This window comes from Vipera berus, assembly GCF_964194415.1.
Source record: "Vipera berus genome assembly, chromosome: 2".
Lineage (NCBI taxonomy): Eukaryota > Metazoa > Chordata > Lepidosauria > Squamata > Viperidae > Vipera > Vipera berus.
Window position 1 is genome coordinate 118,698,874 of NC_138203.1, and position 21,641 is coordinate 118,720,514.

The following is a 21,641-nucleotide window of genomic DNA, read 5'->3' on the forward strand; positions in this document are numbered from 1 at the left end:
GTGGCACAGAGTGATACTATCTCTTCTCTTGATCTTGTTGCTATTCCTCTCTTGATGCAGCCTAGGACTGCTTTTGCTTTGTTGGCTGCTGCAGCACATTGCTGGCTCATACTTGTGGTGGTCCAAGATCCCTCTCGCTGTTGAGCCAGATACTGCCTATTCTATACTGTTGAGCCAGATACTGCCTATTCTATACCTGTGCTTTTAGGTTTTTCTGCCTAAGCACAGAACCTTATTTTTCTCACCACAAACTGCATTTTGTTGGATAGGTTCCAATGCTCCAGTCTATTAACTTATTTGGCTAAAAGAGGGTTTTTGTAAAGGGTGAGAAAAAAGTTTTCCCTTCTGAGACCTTGAATGATACATTCAAAAACAGGACTATATGCAACTACCAGTCTTCTTCAATAAGGCAGCTTCTGGTTTTCCTGACAAAGAATTAAGCTCTGTTATTCAAAAGAAAGATTATACGTTAATCATATTGTCTGACTATCTGAGAAAAGCAGCCTTATGCGAAACTAATAATTCCAGATAGATTGTAGACTGTTCTTTAGTAACTGTGGTGATTTACTTAACTACAACTGCAAAAAGGTCATAAAATTGGGTGTGATGATGTGATGACTCACTTAACCAGTACACCACTTAATGATGAAATTTGCAGTCCCAATTGTTGTAAGTCAAGGACTACCTTACATGCTTCTTCATGTATGAAGCAGCTTTTGAGGGCTTTACACAGCCTCACTGCATAACATAAGGATATAGTAAACATTGCTGTTGAGGTTCTCTGCAGATGTCCCTCCATTATTCTTTTAGCTTTAAACAATAAGAAGTGTTCTTTCAAAGCATTTGACCATCCCCAATACTAGGTTGCAATTACAGTAGTCACTTGTGGGATTTATCATTAATGTGGTTTGTCTGCAAATAAAATCAAATGGAATATGATTTTATATTGTCCATAGAGGCTTATTGAATTTCTTTAAAACAGGTATACAAAATATTATGGAAGTTTACAAAATTGGCGAAGACACATTATGCACTTATTTAACCAGAAACACTGGGAGCAGAATGTGACAAATAGTGAACAATTTACTCTGGATCTTGCAAGTTGTAGCATACTTTGTGTCTTAAAGTTCATACTCAATCCTCTATTCCTTATCTTAACTAGCTGTAATGAGCACTGTAAACAAGTTGAATTTCTGATGATTGTGAGCATCTTCATAAAAGAAGAAATCTGAAAAATATGATTGAAGTAGCATGCAGATTATACTTAAGTGTTTTGCATTGTTAATTTTCCAGACTAATATTTCACGTGCACTAATCGGTGTTCCTGCTGCTATTCTTTTTGATAATTGACCGCAATTAGATTTTAAACATGGTGAATTATTAAGTTATCGCTCAGTGAATAGAATTGTAGGGAGTTCTTTCTGTCTGTAGAATGCTTTATAATTGATTAATTATTTTTCTTTTCTTTTTGTTCTATTTGTTTTTCCTTTTCTCTTCAACAAAAGGAAGCAAAAAAGCCTTATTTATTATCATTTTCCCCACTGTTGGCATGGCAACACAGGCTTACGTTACCGAATTACAGGCAGCCCAACAACAATCACAACAACAGCAACAGTCTCAGCAACAGCCAGCAACAACAGCAAATACAACACCAGTGGTGGTGGCGGCAGCAACTCAACAACAGTATGTGGCAGAATTGCAAGGTGCCCAGCAGCAACAGCAGCAGTCAACTCCAAAACAGTATGTTACAGAAATCCCAACTTCTCAGACGCAGGCTCCACCCACTGGACAACAGACACCAACACCTGCGCCACAGCAGTACATTGTAGTGACTGTTTCTGGTAAGTGTTTAATGGGTGAACGAAAGTGGGGAAATTGCCAGGAAAAAAAAAGAGAGTGATCATTTGGAGAGACGAAATGCACTATATTTATTTACAGCCTTCAAAGAGGGGAGCTTGTGAAAGCCATTATCAGTGCTACTTCTGCAAAGACTTTGAAGTGAAGGAATAATCAGCCCAAATATCAAATAGTTCTGATTCAACCAGTTAGAGAATACTGACAATAGTAGTTGGCAATGTCCTTCCTAGGAAGCTCTTTGGAAATATTTCCCATTGTTTCAAGAACAGAATCCCTTAGTCTGCCTTGAAATCTATTTGTGAAATATTCCCCTCAAAGATTATAATCATTGGAGATCCCATTGCGTATCTATGTACCTGAGAATATTTACAATTTGAAAATTTCTCCAGATAACTTTCCTTAATTTGTAGTTGTGTGATTTGCATTTCATAGCTTCTTGGTCTATCTTAGAAGAGTACGGTGAATTTTAAATAATAATTTGGTTAATCTCATCAATCACAAATGAAATCCTTTTAAATTTACTACCATATTTTCAAATTGTTCTACTGAAATATGTATGTACAAAAATATAGGGTAAACTGTTTTAAATATGCTGAAATGTGATGAAAAGCTCAGATGAAATACTAAGTTTGTATTTGTATTTAAATTTGGTTTGCAAAAGTCAGTTGAAGCATTCACTGAGGATTGCCGGACCCAGCATTTAATTTGTGTTTAAATATATTTTCTAATTCTCTATCAGCTGTTGTGAATAGATTAGTGTCCATCTTTTGTGAATTATACAGTTAATTCTCATCATTGTAGTTATATTAAATTATCACAAAGACTGATTTAATGAATACTGAAACCTCTGAGAGTGTCGAGTGACTATATTTTTCACTCCTCCGCATATCCACGAATGACGGTGAAAGCTCTCTGAGTACTGATTTTGCAGTTACAAATAAATTTTGAGTAGGGAATTAGCAAATACAGAATAGTCTCAGGAAATTCATTCTGGGTCTTGCATCAACAATGAAGATTTGCATTTAGAACTTAGGTATGATGATGAGAATAGAACCTCTTCCCCCTGTGTTGTATGCAGCAGAACCTTCCTTTCACAAATCAGATTTTTATGGTAGACAGTTCCTATATATTTTCAATAATAGCCCAAGAATATTAATCTATGTACAGAGTTTCAGAAGATATGATATGAACTCTGCATCACAGCCTTGCACGGACCTGTAAGGGTGAGATTCCAGGCCATATGGAAATTAAATATAATAGATTGCTTAATTCTTCTGCTTATATTAATAATAACTGAAAATAGTTTAAGAAGAGTTAAACATCTGTCTGACCCAAGATGAAGGCTGCTTCTAACATGCTAGGGCAGGTTTGGGCTTCAGTTTAATACCTGAATGAAAGGCCACCAGAGAATTCAGGGTTGCAGGCAGGACTAGAAAGTTTTAAAAAATACCAGAAGAAAGCAGTGGCATACCGTTTTAGCACTTTGCCAAAAATTGCCTATGGATTATTATAATTATTTGTACTCCAGGCTATCATGCTTTGTTTCATGTTTTTAATTACATGTTTCAATGTTGTAAGCTGCCCAGAATCTATTGGATAATACCTTTAATAAAAATAATAAAATAATAATGAATATAGATAAGTTTATAAAATCACGATGAGAGAAGCTTCATGACATATTTCTTTTACATTTTTACATGACAATATTTAGCTTCAGCTGGATTTTGTCACAGCAGAAATTTACTGCAGGGAGATTAGAAAAGGTTGGAAAATTAGAGAAGATTGGGAAGAGGTTAGAAAAAAGAGCCAGCTTGATCTAGTGGTTAAGGCATCAGGCTAGAAACTAGGAGAGACTAGTCTAAGTGACCTTGGGCCAGTCATTCTCCCTCTCAACCCAACTCACTTCACAGAGGTGAGGTTCAAGGTTTTGGTAATGGTTTTTAAGTCCTTACATGGCATGGGTCCGGAATACCTCGGGAACCACCTGCTGCCGGCGTCAACTCCCCTCCGCCCCGTGCGTTCCCACAGAGAGGGCCTCCTCAGGGTGCCTCCGGTCAGAGAATGTCGGCTGGCGGCCCCCAGGGGGAGGGCCTTCTCTCTGGGCGCCCCGGCTTTATGGAACCAACTGCCGGTGGAGCTCCGGATGGCACCGGATCTCCGCTCCTTCCGGCGCAGGTTAAAGACCCATTTATTCGAACAAGCTGGCCTGGCCTGATGGGGGAACGTCTGGGTTTTTATGGGTTTTTATATTAACTGTTTTAATTGGGCAATTTATTTAATTTTTTTTAACTTTTGTATCTCTATTTATATGCCCTGTTCACCGCCCTGAGTCCTTCGGGAGAAGGGCGGTATAAAAATCCAATAAATACAAATACAAATACAGAGTTGTTGCTGTAGGAAAAATAGGAGGAAGGAATATTAGATACTTTCAATGCTTTGAGTTATTTATAAAAAATAATAAAGGCAGGACTAAAAAAAATCTGCCCGATAATTTTCAGTGCAACGTTATTTGACTTTTGTGTAAAGAGCATATTATACTAATGTCTCCACGGCCAGGGTTCAGCAATTTTTTTGGGTTAAGGATAGATCTTGCTAGCTGGCAGCCAGTGTAGCTCATGTAGCAGTGGTGACACACAAGCACAACAAGAAGTACCTATTATTGTTTCCAACCCTGTGCTTTGAATTAGCAGTAGCTTCTGGATGATCTTCAACGACACCCCTACGTAGAGTACATGGCAATACTCCAATTATGACGTGATCACGACATGAGTGACTGCCTCCAGGACTTCCCAATTGATAAAGGGGCACGTGCAACTGGCATATAAGACGTACCTGTGCAAAGGGCCTCCTATAGGCAGTAGCTGTGAGCCCAGGAGTCTCAAATGGGAAAGTACAACCCCATCCAAAACCAAAGATGGAAATGTCTCCTGATCCTAGGGTCCAAGCAGCCACAGGCATTCAGTCTCGTCAGGATGGGCCAAAGTCTGTTCCTCCCCATCCAGTTATAGGGTGGGGAGGATCCCAAATGTTCCCATATAGAACACAAACACGTCACCTTTATTAAAACAATTTACCAGTTAAGAATTATAATCTAGGTTATGTTCTTATTTATGCCTTAAATAAAATACACTTACGCTCCCTTTCCACAAGTATTTTCAGGCAAAAGACACAAACAACTCACTTCCTTAGTTGTAGTCTGCAAATCAGAAAAGATTATTTCCACCTAAAATGTAAAACTAAGTTTGCAACTTCCACAGGAGATAAAGGTTCCTTGGTATCTCAAAGATGATTTAAATTGAGGAATTTGCTTATTGCACATTGATATAAAGCTAATGGGCAATAGTAAGGTTCAAGAAAATAGACTTAGTAAATAAATGGTCATGTCTGTCCATTGGCACTTCTTGCAGAGTAAAAGGTTTTGTCAAATTCTGTAATCCCTATAATCTGAAGGCTGCTTCAAGCAATTTAACATATTTTTAGCAGGTTCTTCTGTGGTGCCTCTTTTCTGACTCTGTTTCCATCTATTTGCTTTCATGTCTTAAACAATAACTCTTATTTCCAGGTGACTTGTTTTGATTATTTGTCAAATAAACCTAACTTTTTATCTAGATTTTCATATCAGAGAGGCTCATTATGACATTGTGAGAATTTCCACCCTAAATATAAAATTGTCTGCTGTTAGAGATACCAGAATATATAGGATTGTCATACCTTCCCAAACTGAAACCAGTTTTGTGAACACATATTAAGAAACTTTCCACAGCCGGAGTCTCCAACAAATGTTGAATCGTTGATTGTGACCACTACAAATTCTAGTATGTCTAGATGGCACAGAGAGGGGAAAGTGTGTTTTACAAAATGTTAATTCTTTTAATGAATTGAAAGGAACCGGTTTGTCACTGAGAAGTTCAGCTATTCTCAAGTCAGCCATTTGCACAATGATATTGATTATGCCGATCATTGTTCACATTGCAAGAGTACTATTAAATTGTATTTTCTAAGAACACAAATACATCCAGAAGCCCAGTGCAGATGGCCCAGTGTGACTTCCTCTGCCCTTTCTCCCCTCATGTTGAGCATGTCAAATGAGACACCCGTGAAATGTGAACTGCTCCTTTGCGATTATAATCGGGTGAACAGCCGGCATCCGCCACCCAATCCTGAGAAGAACAGAGAATGTACCTACTCTGATGCAAATGTTTATTCGAAATCAATCTGCCTGGAGCTTTAGTAGGAACAAATGGGGATTACTTGGCCAAGGTTTCAGTTTATAAAAGGCAAGCCTGTTTTATTTTCAAGGAAAACAGCCGTTAGAGCTGAAACCTTTCAGGAGCTTCGTCATGTATTATGATTGCCTTTATGCAATGCCTTTTGATCGTAAGTACTTCTGAAGGGATTTCTGCTTAGTACCTCTTGGTTTATATCAGAGATAGATCCTTTACAAACCACTTGCTGTCTTTGCTCTCTTGCAAGCCTATGGTGGCCAACAGAATTACAGCATACTGTAGAAGAAGTTGTTCAAAGCGGAAGACGCTGCTCTCAGCAGAGAAAGCTTCTTGATTATCATAGTAGTTCTTTGAACTACCCTTGCTTTTGGAAGAGAAATGTATGCACTGCTTTGGATTATATCTCAAAATCCGGAAGGAAATGAAAGGTAGCATCTTCAGAAAATAGTAGGAAACAATTTTTTATGACCATAACATCATTGAGGGTGGATGAACGCCAGGAGCTCAATGTCCCGATGTAATTGCAGATGCATATAGATAAGTGAGCTTGCTGTACCAGAGACGGCTATATTCCCGTTTGCCTTTAGAGAATATATATATATATATATATATAGGATATAGAAAGGAAACATCTGCCAAATAAACTCCCCCTCCCCTCACAAAAAATGAAGATTAAAAAAAAACTTTGCTGGGGTAAGAGTAAGCAAGGTTTTGATTGTTACTATTATAAAAGGGTTACTTGAGCACGGTTGCACCAAGTGGCTTACTAAGTGTATTCAATTTAAGAGATGTCTAGGAGATCCAACTTTCCCAGATAACTTCTGCCCACCCAGTCCAGATGGCCAGAAAGTGCCTGCTGAAAGTCTCCATTCTGGGGCATAGTTGGAGGGCATTTTCCCTCCTGTGGTATAACCTAATGAAGGATGCCAATGGTCCCAATCCTGTGATTTCCCGAGGCTTGTGAAATCCTGACTTTTCAGATGAGGGGTGGCTGTGAAGATTGATTGTTTGTGGAACAGTGGCCTGTTTTTTTTATGTTACGTTATTTCTATTAATCCTTACTGGTTATAATTCATCGCACAGTCAGATAGATGTTCAGACTGGATTTGGCATTTTTATCTAGGATCCTATACATTATCTGGAGTCCTTCAGTCTGATTCTCTTTATTTAAATCCAATAAATAAATATATACAATAAAACTTTTAAAGGAGTTTCTAAAATAAAGGGAGGGGAGGGGGTTTGCTTTACACGACAAATATTGCACAACTTTTAAATATGAAACTTCGTGACGAAGGAGCAATGTAGTGGGGGAAGGTATCTTCATTTCTGGGTAAATATGTATGGATTGCTTTATTACCATTACAAAGAGTAATGACAAACTGCTGGGAATTATAACAGCTTCCAGCAAAAACATGCTGGGGAGATCTCATATAGACTTTTCTTAACAAGAACTGTGCATTTGAAGTCTAGGACAATCATCTGAAAACATGCTAAGAGGTTAGAGTGTTCTGGTGAGGAAAATGAATTGCTACGTTTGAATAATACGTGCTCTCATTTTAGGAGCTGGCTGTTCTGTGTAATTTAATTGCCAATATGAATTGTCAGTGAAAGCCAGCTGGGTGACTTTGAGCCAGTCGCTCTGTCTCTGCCTAACCTACCTCAGAGGGTTGTTGTGGGAAAAATAGGAGTAAAGTGTGTTGGATATGTTTACCGCCTTGAGTTATCTATAGAAATAATAAAGATAGAACACAAATAATAACATAACATAACATAAAATAATTAGTATTTTAGTCCCAAATATTAGTCTGGATAGGCAGCAGTTCATACATATGTAGTTATAGAATTATAAAGTTGAAGTAAGCCATTTCAAAGATTAAAGCCTTCCCAAGTGATATCGGTCTAATCTCTTCTTATTCTCCTTCAAAAGAAGTGCCTTCACAAGTAACTCAAACAATTTCTTGGAGCAGTGCTTCTTCTTCTGTTAGCATGGAATAGGACAACTGTGCGGCCAACTCGCCATGGCCAACTTGCGGCAGGACAATGAAACAATTATCTAAAATAATTTTGAAAATATTTTAATTTTTGTCATTCACATTTCATTTGATCTCTCCTTTTGCTTCTTTCCTTTAATGATTTAATTCCATCATTTCTTTGCTATTAATGTAACTCTTGTTCCATGGCACATTGTCCTATTATAAGTTGGCCGTGGTGAGTTGTCCTGTGGCGAGTTGTCCTAGACCCATGTCAGCAAGAGTTCAGCTTGTGAAAAAGGATCCTGGATCCCTTGTAGAGTACAAAATATAATAAAGCAATAACTTGTTAAGCTGTAACTGCTGGAATAGGAAAAGGTGTTATGTTAACTTTTCAGAGAGCTAGGTTGTAGGGACAGTATTGGACTCCTGTTGGTCACATGGCTCTAAGTGTTGAATGAATACTAAAATTCCTGGTTGTTCCTTCACTTCAGAGAATGAGTTCCACTTTCTGCTCTTTCTTCCATTTTTTTTGAGATGTAATTGCAAAGTTGGAATTTTCTTGGAGAAGTTTGTCTAATATATTCCTGCCTTTCAATAGAAGGCTCCATGAGGCCCAGTGACACCGTTTCAGAGTCCAGTCCAGCGTCCACAGCTACGCAGTCAGGAGTGCCAACTCAGGTGGTCCAGCAAGTCCAGGGCACTCAGCAGGTATGTGGCTCAACTGAGAGTCTTGCTATTAATGTGACATAGATGTACTAAAGCAATCAGAGGAAGTCTGATGCACGTTTCCAGATATGTTTCATAACAGTATAAGAGACATGAGATACAATGAGTAAAAACAAAAGGCATATTGGGTAAGCTGGTCTCCAAAGTAGGTAAGAATAGGAGAATGTTTGCTTGTTTCTCTCCTAACTTTTTGTTTCTTGAATAATCAAGATGGTTTAAGATGATAAAAATACAAAATATCAGCTACAGTAACATTAATACAGTTGATATGAGAATTAATTACTGAAATAACAGTTAAAAGCCTGACTGCTGAGAGAGTGAGAGCCAGATGTATTTCCCTAGGGAGTGTGCTCCATGTTTTGGGATTCATGCAGGAGAACTGTCAGTCTTTTAGTGACAAGACAATCTTCAAAAGATCAGTAAAATCTCACCAGCTAATCTAAGTAGCCAAGCAGGTTTATTTTTGGAGAGGTATATGTAAATAGTTAGTTTTAATGGCTTTAAAAGTCAATATCAATGTATTGGATTGTGTTGGAATGCAACTAGTAGGTAGTGCAAGTATCATATCTATGCTTTTCACTGACAATAATTTACCTACTATACTTTGTATTAGTTGAAGGTTCTGAAAACTGTTCTTTTAAAGAATAGCTTGCATACAGCTTATTGCACTTGTCAAGCAAGGCAAGTTGTAACCAAGGCACAGGTAACGATTGCTAAAGGCAGCCTGTTCAGGAAGGGTCACATTTGGCTCACTAACTGCAATTTGTGATCATGCTCCTTCTATTGCTGTACAACTCCAACTCAAAGAAGTCTCACTTTAGTTCCAGAGTCCCTACCAACAGCAATTCTGTGTTATTTATTTAAAGGATTTATATAGCTGCCCATCTTGGAGCACAACTCTGGGTGCTTCAGAACAATAAAACTACAAATCATAAAAACCAATAAATCATGAAAACACAAACTAAAAACCAGCCCCCATCCCAAGCACCTCAGTCATCCCAACCATGGTCGTCTGGAAAGCTAAAAGAGTTGGGGTTTGACAGATTGCTGGGTGGAGGGTATTCCACAAGGTAGGGGCAGCTATTGGAAAAGCACTTCTATTCTTCTCTAGTTTTAATTGTTCTATCTCATCCATTTGAATATCAAAATTAAGTAATACACAAATGTACTGATTAATTCGTTGGAATTAGAAAAGTAAGAGAAAATAGAGCTGGGTGTCAACAGCATACCAAGGACAGTACAAAACTGTCCTTGGTGGAGCAGTGGGCTAATGCCTCCTTAAGTAACACCAGCTGCCTGCAATTAGTGCAGGTTCGAGTCCCACCAGGCTCAAGGTTGACTCAGCCTTCCATCCTTCCGAGGTAGGTAAAATGAGGACCCAGATTGTTGGGGGCAATAAGCTGACTTTGTAAAATGCCGCTTGGGGGGGCCGAAAGCCCTAATAAGCAGGCATATACATAGAATGAAGGCTATTGCTAAGCACATTGATTTGTGCTTCTTAGATTGTAAGCCGCCCTGAGTCTTCGGAGAAGGGCGGGATATAAATGGGATTAAAAAAAAACAACCTCCAGATAATCTCCCTAGCAATTTCACGTAGATGGCGAATAGCATACAGGTAGTCCTTGACTTAACAGCCATTCATTAATGATGGGCCAAGGTTACAGTGGCCTTGGAAAGGGCCCTTTATAGCCTGTAAAGTAATTCCAATCATCACAACATTGCCTTCCTCCCCACAATCAAGTGATCACAGTTTGGTTGCTTAACAACCAGCTCACCTTTACACCTTTTACACCTGGATGCATCATCTTCTGATGTAGCGCTTAAGCTAAAATGACCAGAACGGTGCAATACCATATTTGAACAAAATTCCAGTTAAAATATATATTTGAAGTTACAAGGCTATTGGCTTCTCAAACATTTTGCCTTAGAATGCAGTAGTAAAGTCTAACTTCTAATTAATGAGACAGTCACTTGTCTGATATGATAGAGGTTCTGCTTGAGCCGGGGGCTGGACTAGAACTACGAGGTCCCTTCCAGCTCTATTCTATTCTATTTTGGATCAAGAAAGGCCTTTTTTCAGCAAAGATTCTTACAAAAGTCCATTTAAGATAATAGGGACATGTACCATACTTAAAGATGCTTTAATCACCCCTCTCAACCATGGCACCAGTCCCAGTCTGATACTGACTCTACTGGGTGGGGCAAGGATTTAAATAAATAAATAAATAAATAAATAAATAAATAAACCTTTATTGTCAAAGTACAACATGTGTACATTGAGATTAACTGAGCCTCCCCCCGTGGTCTCTCCCCCCAACACACAGTGACAACAAACCCTCCATCCTACCACACCATGTGAACCAACTACACCACACACCGGCCTCCCAAGTCAATTCTGCATAAGTTCACAGAGATTATATCCCATTTAAAAGCCTAACAGCCCACGGATAAAAGCTATTTTTCACCTGTTGGTACGGCTAGCTATACTCCTATAACTCCTACCGGATGGTAGGAGAGTAAAAAGATACTGTCCAGGATGTGAGTCATCCCTGAGAATCTTCCTCACTCTTCCAAGGCAACGAGCCCTGGCGATGTCACCCAGTGGTGTCAGGGGACAGCCCACAATGTCTTGTGCTGTGTTCACCACCCTCTGTAATACTTTCCTATCCGCGGCTGTCAGACCAGCATACCAAACCACAATACCATACGAGAGGACGCTCTCTATAGTAGACCGATAAAAGAGGGTCATTAGCCGTTGTTCTACGCTGTTCTTCCGCAAGACCCTAAGAAAGTGAAGCCTCTGTTGGGCCTTTCTAGCCACCTGGGTTGTGTTAACTTTCCAGGTCAGATCTTCACAGAGGTAGACTCCCAGAAATTTAAAGGAGGAAACTCTTTCCACACAGTCCTCCCCGATGTAAAGTGGGGCAGGTTCCTCCTTTTTTCTCCGGAAGTCTAACACCATCTGTTTCGTCTTGCCGATGTTTAGGTGCAAGTTGTTGTTACTACACCATATGGATAGTTTTTGTACCTCCGCCCTATATGCTGTCTCATCCCCACCTGTAATAAGACCCACCACAGTTGTATCATCTGCGCACTTGATTATCGCAGTGGATGGGTCAGATGATACACAATCATAAGTGTATAAAGAGTACAGGTAGGGGCTAAGCACACAGCCCTGTGGCGTGCCGGTGCAAAGCTTCAGGGGGGTGGACAAAGCAGACCCGACCCTCACTGTTTGTAACCGATCCCTAAGAAAGTCTTGAATCCAATTGCAGATGGCGGGGGAGAATTTCAAGTCAGTCATCTTCTTGATGAGAATGCTCGGCAAAATGGTGTTGAAAGCTGAGCTGTAGTCAACAAAAAGCATCCTGACATAACTTCCAGGTCTCTCAAGATGACTTGCTACAGAGTGTAAAGCAGTAGCTATGGCATCGTCTGTCGACCTATTTCCCCTGTAGGCAAATTGATGTTTATCAAAGTCCAGTGGGAGGCATGTCCTAAGATGTTGGAGAACCAATCTTTCGAAGCATTTCATGACTACAGATGTTAATGCAATAGGTCTGTAGTCATTCAGGCACTCAACTGCAGTTTTCTTGGGGACCGGGACAATGGTAGCTGCTTTCAAGCACGATGGTACACATGCCGTTTGCAAGGAGATGTTAAAAATCCTTGTCAGGACCCCTGCTAATTGATCGGCACAATTCCTGACCACTATCCCCAGCACCCCATCTGGGCCTGCGGCTTTGCTGGGATTCACAGCCTTCAATACAGCTCTCACTTGGTGTTCACACAGGGTGAGTGGCTGAGAGTCAGAAGGCCGGCCAGCAAAGGCTACAGGGTCTGGTCTTTTAACCTCGTAGCGGGCGAAAAAGATGTTCAGCTCCTCAGCCAACGAGGCGTCGGTGTTAACCATGCTCCTCGTGCTGCCCTTATAGTTGGTTAACTGCTGCAGTCCCTGCCATACTTGCCTCGGATCGTTGTTCGCTAAGTGGTTCTCCACCTTTTGTTTGTATTGTTGTTTTGCCATCCTAATGCCTCTTCGGAGATTTGCCCTGGCCTCTCTGTATGCGTCCCTGTCCCCTGCCTTAAAGGCAGAATCCCGGGCTCTCTCCAAGCACGCACTTGGAGGCCCCTTAGCTATCTGCACATGCATTTCACATCATCAAGCTGAACTGTCAAGCTGAAAAGGATCTATATGAAGCTGACAAGGTTACCTTCATATGTTTTGCTCCCAAATTGGAGTTTAAATCAAAATGACCCTATGACTTTGTCTGCAAAGAATGTTGAAGGTTGCTCACAGGGAGCCTCCATCGGTTCCAGCTTTCCTCCATCCACCTCTTCGTAGACAGGGTGATGGGAATAGAAAACATTGTTACCCTGTTCAGTGGAAATGATGTGGACACAAAAAAAGACCCTCTTTACTACATGCACTACTGCAAGGTAGATTTCAAATTCTGCCTGTACTAAACTGTATAATCCAATTCATTATGAATTCCTCCTCCTGCACCTCGCCCTCTGCTTTAGTATTTTGTATTTTGTTCTTGATTATAATACAAGAGACAAGAGAAGCAGATGATCTCAAATTGGAAGTGGTATTCTTTTTCTGAAATGCTTTTGGTTTTGCAACTGAGAACACGGGGTTTTCACTCAACTTGAAATCCTGAAATAACAAAAACAATATTTTACAGGTAGTCCTCAACTTAAAGCAGTTTGTTTAGTGACTGTTCAAAGTTACGAGAGCACTGAAAAAAGTGACTTATGATCATTTTTCATACTTACGACCACTGCAGTATCCCCCGTGGTCATATGATCGAAATTCAGATGCTTGGCAACAGGTTCATATGTATGACAGTGGCAGAGTCCCTGGGCCACCATATCACTTTCTGCAACCTTCTGACAAGCAAAGTCAATGGGGAAGCCAGATTCACTTAACAACCGTGTTACTAACTTAACAACTGCAATGATTCACTTACCAAATGCAGCAAGAAAGGTGGTAAAATAGGACAAACTCACTTAACAAATGTCTCACTTAGCAACAGAAGTTTTGGGCTCCGTTGTGGTCAAATTTGAGGAGTACCTATACTGGCTTTTCTATATAATGAACTTCAAATTCCGGAGTAAGAAAAATAAAGTGATTAAGGCTAAAAGTCTTGTTTTTTTATTCTGCTCTCTTTTGTGCAGAGGTTATTGGTTCAAGCCAGTGTACAAACAAAACCTGGAACAGTATCTCCTCTGCAGCTTACAAGTGTGCAAGTTCCCCCACAGGTGAGTCTCATTTCTTTTACTGATGCTACTTTAAACAGTTGGAAATGTGTTGAAGCATTCTCCTTCATCCAGCAACATGCCTTCTGGACAATATTCAGGTGCTTCATATATTGCTGTAAAATGTGCTGTATTTATAGTTCTTTTTCTGTTATCAGATGTAGCTGCATTATGGTACTAGCTTAAGCTACCATGTTTATCCCAAGAAATGTCATGAATTGCTTTGTGAAGGCTGCTAAGTAATAAAACACTCTGCACAGTCTTCACAAAATGCATATTAGTTTATTTGATTCATACCTCATTTTTCCATATGGCAGGAAGAGCAAGGCATGTAATGCTGAAAGAGATTAACAAAGATTAAGAATTAAAGTACGATTAGGATGAATACTTGAAGTAAATCTTAAATTATTTTATAAAGAAGAAAAAGTAGAGACATCAAAGATTAAAACCAGTATCTTAAATAATGTTCATAATGGCCACCAGTTTAGGTTTTTCAACATTAGGGTAATTCGGTCCCTATATTTTACATCAGTCTAATTGACGGAGGTGCTGAGAACTGAAGTTTGTGGACACTCTTCCAAGAGTGGCCTGATGTAAAATACAAAAGGCATAGAAGCTATTTGGTTCGGGGAAAGTGACTGATGACAATCAGAGGCAATTATGTAACCATTCCCATTGCTATTGCCACTGCCTTGAGATCCAGAGGCAGCCGAGGACCAAATAGCGCCCTCACACTGTGGAATTCTTCTCCCAAGGAGAATACAACTGTAGGCTGAAAGGCAGTCTTAGGACCAAGTTCCCTGTTAATAAAGTCTGGTTTAATTTTGATTTACTCACCTCGTTAAGTGTAATACAGGGAGTCACACTTACCGATCACTTGATCAGCAATCGTTCAAAGCTATAACAGTGCTGAAAAATGAGACTTATGACTGCTCCTCGAAGTTATGATCATTACAAAGTCCTCACAATCACATGGCCGTGATTCAGGCACTTGGCAACTGGCTTGCATTTACGGTATTTCCATTGTCGCATGGCCATGGTTGCTGTTTGCCACCTTCACAGCTGGCTTCCAACAAGCACAGTCAAGGGGTAGCTGGCAACAAGCCACGGCCATGTGACCTGCTTAATGACTGTACCACTTAGGACTTTCAATGGAGGAAATGGTGGATATGTATCTCTGAACACTGGAGATGGTGCCAAGGCAGAAACTGCTGACTAGGTGACAAGCCTGGGCCAGCAGAGCTTTTCTGGGCAAGGCAAGACCAGAGGAGTGCTCACTTGCGCTCAGGAAGGCAGCTCATTGTGAGGACATGCGCAGGATCCAAAAGGCAACTCATGAGTAGAACACTATGAGCTGTGAAAGAAATATTAAGCTCATACCTTTGAGTGGAGTCTGCTTAAAGATACTGGGTTTGCCAAAATCTTCACCTTCTACTGCACATTTGGAATATATCAATTTTAAAAGCTACAGAGATCTGAGCAGTAGAGCATCCTTCAACCCAAATTACTTTGAAAAGAAACAATTAGAAGGATTTAAAATAATTAAAAGCAAAAAAATATATGACTGGTTTGAAGTAAAAAAACTTAAAACAAATTAAGATGATAGTTGAGTTTGGACTATTATTTACTTTAAAGCATTTTTGATTTTATTAAATAAATAATACATACATTGAGAGAACAAAGACCTTTCATGGATTTGTTTATAGGGATGATTTGTTGGTTTCATTAAGCAACGAGATAAGGGGAAAGTTATGAAAAATGATCTGATTGTAGATATCCAGAGTGCTGAATGGGACTAAAGGTGCCAAGGATATAGAAAAAGGGAATAAAAAAATGAAGAATCTGTAACAATTAACCAGTGGAACAACCTGCCTCCAGAAGTGGTGAATGCTCCAACACTGGAAGTTTTTAAGAAGAGACTGGCCAGCCACTTGTCTGAAATGGTATAGGGTTTCCTGCCTGAGCAGGGGGTTGGACTAGATGACCTCCAAGGTCCCTTCCAACTTATTATTATTATTATTATTATTATTATTATTATTATTATTATTATTATTATTATTATTATTATTATTATTATTATTATTATTATACAAATAAATGAAAAATAAAATGAAAAAAATTGCAAAATAAAACAGAAATAAATCAAGAGACAGAAAAAGATTTAGATAATGTGATACCATAGGAATTAAGATAGAGAATTGTGTTTGAGATTCTTCCAGAGGAACCTGGTGAAGACATCAAAGAGAGGGTTGTTGAATCTTTTGACAAAAGTTTTGGAATGGGATGCAGAAGTTATGAGTGCCTAAGTGGACCAAGCATACAGAATTAGCACAAGATATACAGAATTAAAAAATGTATCAAGAGATATAATTGTGCCCTTTGTCAAGAAGGGTACAAGAGATCATGTCCTGCAACATTTCAGTACTGAGATTGGGATTAATAATTCAGAAGTAATTGTGCTCAAAGATATATCTATCAGTATTGTACAAAAATAATATACTTTTTGATTGCTAAGCAGAAAAATACTATTTTGTTGGGATAAACTGGAATGAGTAATTTTAACTTTTAAGCGGCAGACGTTCCAACTTACAAAAGGCAAGAGATTTTTTGGAAGGTTTAAAGAGGAATTAGAGGAGATACAAATAGATTCAAAAGGAGTTACGTAGCTAGTACAGCAAGCAGTTATAAACTTAGAAAGTACATCATAAGCATGATTTTTAAATGCCTCATGTAGAATATAAGTGGGGCAACTGCTGCCTCCAACAGAAAAAAAGTGTTTGATTATTTGAAAAAGTTGAAACAAGATGTAATTTGTCTGTTGGCTGCTTTGGGTACAGCCTTCATGTTATTTTTATCAAGCTTGTTCACTGCCCTCTGGAAAGAGGAAAAACAGATATAGTTGGGCCAGTTTTAAAGAACATTTTTCATGCATATGTATATAATAGAGCGTCTTTGTATGTACAGAGGAAATGATGTGCAGCATCAGTGTAAATTGAGGCAAATAATGAAGCAGTTTTTGGCACAACCTACTGAATGTATGTAAATAGGTTGGTTGGCCCAAAGAACATAGCAACTTACCACCAGTTGGTCTTGCTGATTAATGATTGGCTCAACGTATCATAATTCTTCTAAAGATAATCAGACCTTTTTTATGCTAATTGTTTCAGCGGCTCGTGGTACAGAATACACCTCAAACTAGCAAAGGAGGATCAATAGCTTTGACTGTACATGGTGTGCAACAAGTCCACTCTTCACCTGAGGTGAGTGATCAAATATTCAGATTTTTCAGGTTTTGTGAAGCATATTCAGTATGTAGATGTCCTGTTTGCTGTGCATCAAAGAAACTACAGTTTGACCTTCACTGCCTTTTGGTATTGCTCATCTTCACATCTGTCTTCCAATTCTGTCTTTGTTGCTTTCCTATCCCTGCCTGCTTTTATTTCCTTTACCTAGTTAGTCAATCCTAATTAAGTTTTCATCTCACTTTTAAATAGATCAAAAACAAGGACATAGATTTATCATCTCAGCAATACTGTTAACTGGGGGGATCAACATGTGTTGGCCACTTAAAAATCAAATAGTCTCTTAGGAAATATAACCAAATATAGTAATGAACAGCATGATGACAGTCCTTTTACTATGAAAGATATGTTCTTTTGAAGAATTTATAAGACTGCCTGATGAACTGAAGGTTTAATATTTCACGTAATTCCAAAAAAGTACTTCAGAGTTCATGGGAAGGAGAATGTAGCACCTATCCAAAACACTTTAAAGCAATTGTATATTTTCAAAAGGGAGAAAAATAGCAAGAAAATAGGGCTGCTTTGGAAAGCTGAAGACAGATACTGCATTTGTATCATTTATATCAGGGGTGTCAAACTGCCGGCCCGTGGGCCGAATGCATCATAGCAAAACCGCGCCCACCCCATTGCCGGCAATGGCAAAGAAAGTCGCGACACGTCACGTGACGTTGTGAGTTTGACATCCCTGATCTATACGCTCAGGAATACCTGAAGCATCATTTTGGGATTGAAATCAAAGTGCTTCACAGCTACAATGAAAAGCAGAAAACAAATTCAAGACTAAAGATCTATTAACCAGGCAAGAGGAACAGAACTTGGGATAGCTCCATGTGAACCCCAGAGGATGATATTCCCCTGCTGAGTGGAATGATGTTTTGTTTGCTGTTTTTAAGTTTTGTATGCTAGGGAAATAGAATTCTGCCAAATGTGCTTCCTTAGTTACCGGTACTTTCCCACCCCTATCCATTGTTTTGTAAGTGGTTAATAATCTGGCTTTTCCTATCTGAAACCCATTTTATTGTGCTCCTCATAACAGAAAATTCAGTAAGTTAAAGTTAGTGTAAATCTGAGATTTCATTTTTCATTATAGGCAAGAATAGAAAACAGATCAATCTCTTCTGAAGTGCCAAATTTATTAAAAGATTTTTTGCATACATCTTCTTGAAATATAGATTGTTGCAAAAGCTCTTTGTTGCTGATTACCTTATACCAAGCTTTACGTAATGGTAATTTTCAATAAATCCTAACAATTAATGTAATGCTTTAGAGCTCTCAACCCAACTCATATATGTTATGTCATTACAGTCCTTTCAATAGGCTGTTGTAAGGCTACTTTCATCCATCTTATGCAGGAAGGATAGTTGAGAGAAAATGCTTTGTATTATCAAAACAATGTGATAGTCCCTTTCCTGGGACTTTTCTGTTAATTTCTGAATCTATTCCATCTCTAGGGAATAAAGTGCAATGTGGGTCACAATTATGCTCTGCTATGCTAACATTGCTCTTACAGAATCAACACATGCCGATTAGGGTTTGTATGCATTGAAGTAATTTGTTGGTGCACAGTATGAATCAAGACATTTTAGAAGCAGAAGTGAAAGAATTATAATGATAAGGATTCCAGTAAATCAATAATTTTGTCTGGCCTCAGTGATCTTTGAAAGATTGGGGAAAGATTGTTCTGATTCCATTTTGGCCTAATAACAAACAGCGAAAATTCAGTTTATCCTGGGATAAATAGCAGTACTTGCGAAGTCCTTGCTTGGCAAATTTAAACCATATACAGGTAGTCCTCGACCTACAATCAGCTGTTCAGCAACTGTTTGAAGTTATAATGGTGCTGAAAAATGATGGTTACAACTGGTCCTCAGAGCCCACCTGTCCCAGCACCCATACACCCAAGTACACTACTCTAGGCTTGCTGCATCTCCCTCACATACCTACACATCTTTACAAACCATCACCATACCTCCCTCGTGCACCATCTCCAACCTAAGCCACACCTCTTGGATACCCCATTGTGTATCTAACCTGCCCTGCACCTCTCCAGAACCCCATCTACTCATTCATTCCTTCATGCATATTCCCTTTTACCCCTCTTGTTCCTCCCAACCAACAGGAGCCACTTACCTGCCTTCAAAGCTGGGGCTTGCAATTTCCTACTGGCTTCCTCACTGACTGGTGGTGGGAAGCAGGCATGAAGGTGCCTCACTTTAATGTCTGTGGGATTCAGTTAACAATGGCAACCAGGACTGCAGCTATTTGCATTGTTAAGCAGGGTAGGCACTCTTTGTGACTACATTGCTTGGTAGAGAAAAATCCAGTCCCTATTGCTACTGTAAGTCGAGGACTACCTATATGTAATAGGTATGTTGTCTGTTGCAGTTGATCTTACATGCATGACTCAAAAGAGGTATTTATAGCTGACCATTATAGTGTAGGCTGTATAGAGCTGTTTCAGTCTTCTGTTTCTTAAATAATGTTGGCGGGTAGGGAAAGGAAAGGACATCAGCATTTTGGTAGATGATTTCTCTTTGGTAGGTGATTATTGTTTCTAAAATTGCTCAGAGGAACCGTATTGGTGTGGGCCAGTATTCTGGGGATTATTGGCTATGCTGATCTTGCATGTTAATGTAGTTTTTGGTAATAATTTAGTACTGCCATTTTTCACTTCATTAATGAAAACAACCACTGAAAGTTTTGAAGGAACCCTAGTATATTTTAAAAAACAGTTCACTATAAGCACGAATATTGTAAAAATAAAAAAACAACAAAAAGACAAAAAGCAACAAAAAGGCAAGATTTTTAAAAAACAAAGGATCATTTTGGCAAAGAATGATGCATAAAGATAAATTCAGTATGATACCAAAATCTGAAGTTAGTCCCGTAATATTGATAGTATCCAGGTTTGTCCAGCTTTCATTGGTGGTCAATCTGTAAAAACACATATGCAAATTAATTCCGTTGAACTCATTGAGATATATGACACAATTTCTCTGATTTGAGCATAGTTTTTGAATGATTCTTTCTCCTATTTTAACAAAAATCAATTCTATATTCTCAGTCTTACAAATTAAGCAATAAGCTAAAGGAATTGCCCAGATAAATAGAATGTGTTTATATACTGCTTACTTTAAGTGTACTGCTTGTTTTAATTAATTGAATATTCTTAATTTGAAGTCATATTTTGTTGAGATTTTGGCTCGCAGGGCAATTTTTTGCAAAGTTAATGGTGGAGCTGCAAGAAAGATTTGTTGCTGGATTCTAATTGCCCTTAGTCAAGGATTTTTCTGTATACTTGATGTTCATTTCAAACCAACAATCAGTGCTTGAGACATAGAGGTGATTCAGCTTATGGAAATGATCATGCCTAAATTTTCGGGTTGCAAAGCTCAGTTTGGTTTTTCAGTGAGCTACGACAATCAAGTAGGAAGGAAATTTATTATGTTCACCGCCTTAAGTTATTTATAAAAGTAGTAAAGGCAAGATATAAGTAAATACTAAGTAAATAAAAAATAAAATAAATCTGAGGGAATATCTCAGGCCAGTCAAACACAGGTAATAGCATATTATTGAACCCACTTTGTGGCAATGATAGCTTTGAAAGAACGGTAGTTCAATAGCACTGTTTTGTTCATAAGTTACAGGTTTGCCTGGGGCTAATTTCATCTTGTCCCACACAGTGATATCAGAATCTTTCAAAGCTGCTGTGAGATAATTGTTTAACACTTTAAGGATAAATTTGTTTATATCTGTTTCAGCATTAAGAGTCCATTAGTTTACAGATCAGTCCATGTCAGGAATAATTTCTATTTCTATGAATGTCAGTTATTGTAGTCTTACAACAAAAAAATTCTTGAAAAGATCTAGCCTATCGTTTGATTAGTTCAACTTCATCCTTCATTTTCCTTCGTGGCTTCTTCCATAGAGCACAATGCAAGAGGAGATAAATAAGATTCTTGCTATGAAGGAAGTGATTGTGATGCTCCTAATGAAGATGTTCCTTTGGATTCTTAGGTTGGCTGATTGAAGTTAGATAATACAACTTTCCTCCTCACTTCATATACATATTTGTGAGCCATTGGAGTTAGTTTATTTAATTATTTATTCATCATATTTCTAACTGCCCTTCTTGCAAATGTAATCCTGCAGTGTACAATAAAATAGTTAAAGACAAGTATAAATGACCATTAAGCAATACTAAACATTAATATAAATAAGACCACAGGAGAGTGATCCAACAATCCTGTACATAATCTAATCATCTTGTGGGCCCTCTGTTTCCATGGGGTTCC

The 21,641-nt window shown here is 38.7% G+C and overlaps 1 protein-coding gene across 2 annotated transcripts in view; it reads left to right on the forward strand.

Annotated features, from left to right (window-relative positions):
- RFX1 (regulatory factor X1) overlaps positions 1-21,641 on the forward strand; it is a 93,551-nt gene that overhangs the window by 6,611 nt on the left and 65,299 nt on the right. Inside the window, exons 3-6 of one of the 2 annotated variants that reach the window (XM_081320872.1) lie at positions 1,562-1,841; positions 8,655-8,764; positions 13,964-14,047; positions 17,212-17,304. In XM_081320872.1, the coding sequence (XP_081176998.1) occupies positions 1,562-1,841; positions 8,655-8,764; positions 13,964-14,047; positions 17,212-17,304 (567 nt within the window). Of the gene's footprint in view, positions 1-1,505; positions 1,842-8,654; positions 8,765-13,963; positions 14,048-17,211; positions 17,305-21,641 lie in introns of both variants that reach the window. The other variant, XM_081320873.1, reaches the window with a different exon arrangement.